General features: G+C 39.1%; 1 protein-coding gene across 1 annotated transcript; it reads left to right on the top strand.

The window, feature by feature from the left end:
* The first annotated feature begins 285 nt into the window (after window positions 1–285).
* On the top strand, window positions 286–2,620 carry LOC115984631. The gene is made up of 5 exons (XM_031107655.1): window positions 286–917; window positions 1,161–1,873; window positions 1,924–2,012; window positions 2,119–2,367; window positions 2,450–2,620. The coding sequence occupies exons 1-5, from the start codon at window positions 286–288 to the stop codon at window positions 2,618–2,620; spliced, it is 1,854 nt and encodes a 617-aa protein (XP_030963515.1).
* Window positions 2,621–3,188: the final 568 nt, after the last annotated feature.

Consider the following 3,188-nt stretch of genomic DNA (forward strand, 5'->3'; position numbering starts at 1 on the left):
AAGACTTCTTGATCAAAATTAGATTCCAATGAGTGAAATTTCTTATGTTATACTGCTCCAAAAAGATAGTACAAAAGACTTTGAAAGTAATCTCGATTTGAAATTCAAGTAATTACCCAACGCAAAAAACCTTGCAAGTAATTTTAATCAAAATTGGATTCTAATAAGTGAATTTTCTAGGGTATACTACTCCCAAGAGATTAAGTTAGCCCTACTCATAAGACAAAATAATATAATAATATAAGTAAGGCCTATGATAGGGTGGAGTGGGGTTTCCTTAAAGGCATGATGCTTAAATTGGGGTTTCCAGAGATTTGGGTTGATAGGGTCATGAGTTGTGTCACTACACCCTCCTTTTCTGTCCAAATAAATGGGAAAGCTTATGGGAATATCACTCCTTCTAGGGGTATTCGTCAAGGAGATCCGCTATCCCCTTATCTGTTTTTGTTATGTGCTGAAGGTTTTACTTCACTTCTTGCTAGAAAAGAGCTTGAAGGACGACTACATGGGGTGGCTTTATGTCGAAATGCGCCGTCTATCTCTAATTTGCTCTTTGCTGATGATTCTTTGATTTTTTGTCAAGCTAATAACGATGAAGTGCAGGTGGTGTCTGATACCCTACAGTTGTATGTTGAAGCCTCGGGCCAATGTATAAATCTTGAGAAGTCCTCTGCTTATTTCAGTAGTAATGTGTCTGTGGAGCAGAAAACATGGATCATTGACAAATTAAAGGTTAAGGAAGTGGCGAGGTTTGATAATTATCTAGGGCTGCCTACTTTGATAGGACGAAGAAAATATGAGACTTTTGCTTTCCTGAAGGAAAGGGTTTGGAGGAAATTGCAGGGTTGGAAGGGGAAAATGCTTTCTAAGGCTGGCAAGGAAGTTCTTATAAAAGCTGTGGCTCAATCCATTCCCACGTATACCATGGGGGTGTTTTAGTTGCCGGGGAAATTATGTGATGAGTTGGACTCTATGTGTGCTAGATTTTGGTGGGGCCAGGTTGGGGAGGAAAGGAAAATCCACTGGAAAAGTTGGAGTTTTTTAACGCAGCCAAAGACAGAGGGCGGAATAGGCTTCAGAGACTTAAAATCATTTAATTTAGCTATACTAGCAAAACAGGGTTGGAGGTTGTTACAGGATAAAGGCTCTTTGTTGTACAGGTGTTTTAAAGCCAAATATTTTCCGCGGTGTGATTTTCTTGATGCTACGGATTGCCAAAATAGCTCTTATGTTTGGAAAAGTTTGTTAGCAGCTCAACCAATTTTGAAGAAAGGGTGTTATTGGAGAGTAGGAAATGGGGCTTCAATTCGTGTGCTTAAATATTGCTGGCTACCAAACCATCCAACAAAAAAAATATTGTTTCCACCAGAGGAGGAAATTTGGGAATGGAGAGTATCTGATTTAGTTGATTGGCAGACTCATCAGTGGGATAGAGAAAGAATAATGGCCTTGTTTCACCAGTTTGATGCGGAAGCGATACTTCAAGTTCCTTTAAGTAGGCGGGTTGCTCAGGATGGGTTGGTTTGGTCTTTTACAAAAAGAGGCAGATATACTGTCCGGTCTGGGTATTTTGTGGCAAAACAATTAAGGAAGGATGAGTTAAATGCTGGGGAGTCTTCAGAGCACAGAGCACTTGGGTTCCTTTGGTCATGTCTGTGGAAAGCAGCTGTTCCAAGCAAGATAAAGATTTTTTCATGGAGGGCGTGTCTTAATATTCTGCCCACACAAGATAATCTTATTCGAAGAAGGGTGATGGAGAATGCACGTTGTTGTCTCTGTCATCAAGAAACTGAAACAGTTCTGCATGTTCTTTGGACTTGTGGAGCGGCACAAGATGTTTGGGCTGGGAGCTTGGGTAGACTTCAGAAATCTGGTACAGCACAGAATGATTTTTTGTAGTTGGTCATAGGTCTTCTGGTGAAGCTTTCCGAGGAGGAATGGAATCTGTTCTGGATTACTTGTTGGTTGATATGGCACCAAAGGAATACGGTTATTCATGGAGGGGTTTTCCAGCATCCCTTAAGATCAGCCCAACGTGCAGTTGACTATTTGAAGGAGTATACGGATGCACAAGACTCTTTGCATGTGCCTATTCCGAATCATGGTCCAGTGTAGCAGACATGGCAGCCTCCACCAGAAACGTTTTTCAAACTGAACTTCGACGGTGCTTGTTTTGATGAGGGTGCTGCATCAGGTTATGGGGCGGTGATTAGGAATGAAAAGGGTGACGTCATGGTTGCTTTAGCGGCACGAGGAGGAGCTGTGCGTGACAGTGAGGAGGTGGAAGTGATGGCGTGCCGTAAAGCGCTTGAGTTTGCCATTGATGCGGGTTTTACAGAGATAGTACTGGAAGGCGATAATGCTTTGGTGATGAAGATGATTTCTCAGGCCCAACCAGACCTATCACGACTTGGCTTAATCTACAAAGACATCTGGTGTTTGGCTGCAGGTTTCAGGTCCATCTCTTATAATTGTATTAGGCGTAGTGCTAATGGCTAATGGTGTTGCTCATTCTTTGGCTAGGTTTGCTAGATTACTTGACAATGAAATTGTTTGGTTGGAGGAGGATCCTCCACCTGCTGTGGATGCGTTGTATTTGGATTCTTCTTTTCTAAATTAATGATATTGGTTCCGGTTTCAATAAGAAATATATATATATATATATATATATATTTAGTTAGAAAACCCTTCTTTATGAGAAGAGTTGCCCTTTTTATAGACAAAAGAAATTAGTTTTTTTATTCCCAAGAGGTAGGTTTTTTCTTATCATGTAAGTGATGCGGCCAATCCTCAAAAGGAGGAGACGGGTATTAAACTTCTTATAATATAAGTTATAGAAAACAAAAATTCGGTACAGTACTTACATGCTGTTCCTTAGCTTTTCCTCTTAAAATTCAACCATGTGACTTTTTTCTCATGGAATATAAGTATATTTTTAATTATGAATAGTCACATGGCTGAATTGTAATAAGAAAACTTATAGAACAGCACCTAAGTATTATACCTAAGTTTGCTCATAAGTAATTGATTTTTTATTATTATATTAATTTAATATTTTAGTATCTTAATTTCTCCTTTTTATTATGCTACTTTGATCTTTTGATGTCTTAAACTCTCCTTTAATAGTATATGGCATGATTGCCAGATTTTAAACATGGCATACAATTTTAATATATTTATTATTTTTG

This window comes from Quercus lobata, chromosome 4 (genome assembly GCF_001633185.2).
Source record: "Quercus lobata isolate SW786 chromosome 4, ValleyOak3.0 Primary Assembly, whole genome shotgun sequence".
Lineage (NCBI taxonomy): Eukaryota > Viridiplantae > Streptophyta > Magnoliopsida > Fagales > Fagaceae > Quercus > Quercus lobata.

What these genes read in the sequence shown, in the direction of transcription:
- LOC115984631 (XM_031107655.1), top strand. Translation starts at nt 286, where the DNA reads ATGATGCTTAAATTGGGGTTTCCAGAGATTTGGGTTGATAGGGTCATG. An exon ending in ATTCATGGAGGGGTTTTCCA is followed by an intron (nt 2,013 to 2,118) that starts GCATCCCTTAAG and finishes CCAGTGTAGCAG; the next exon opens with ACATGGCAGCCTCCACCAGA. An exon ending in TGGAAGGCGATAATGCTTTG is followed by an intron (nt 2,368 to 2,449) that starts GTGATGAAGATG and finishes GTTTGGCTGCAG; the next exon opens with GTTTCAGGTCCATCTCTTAT.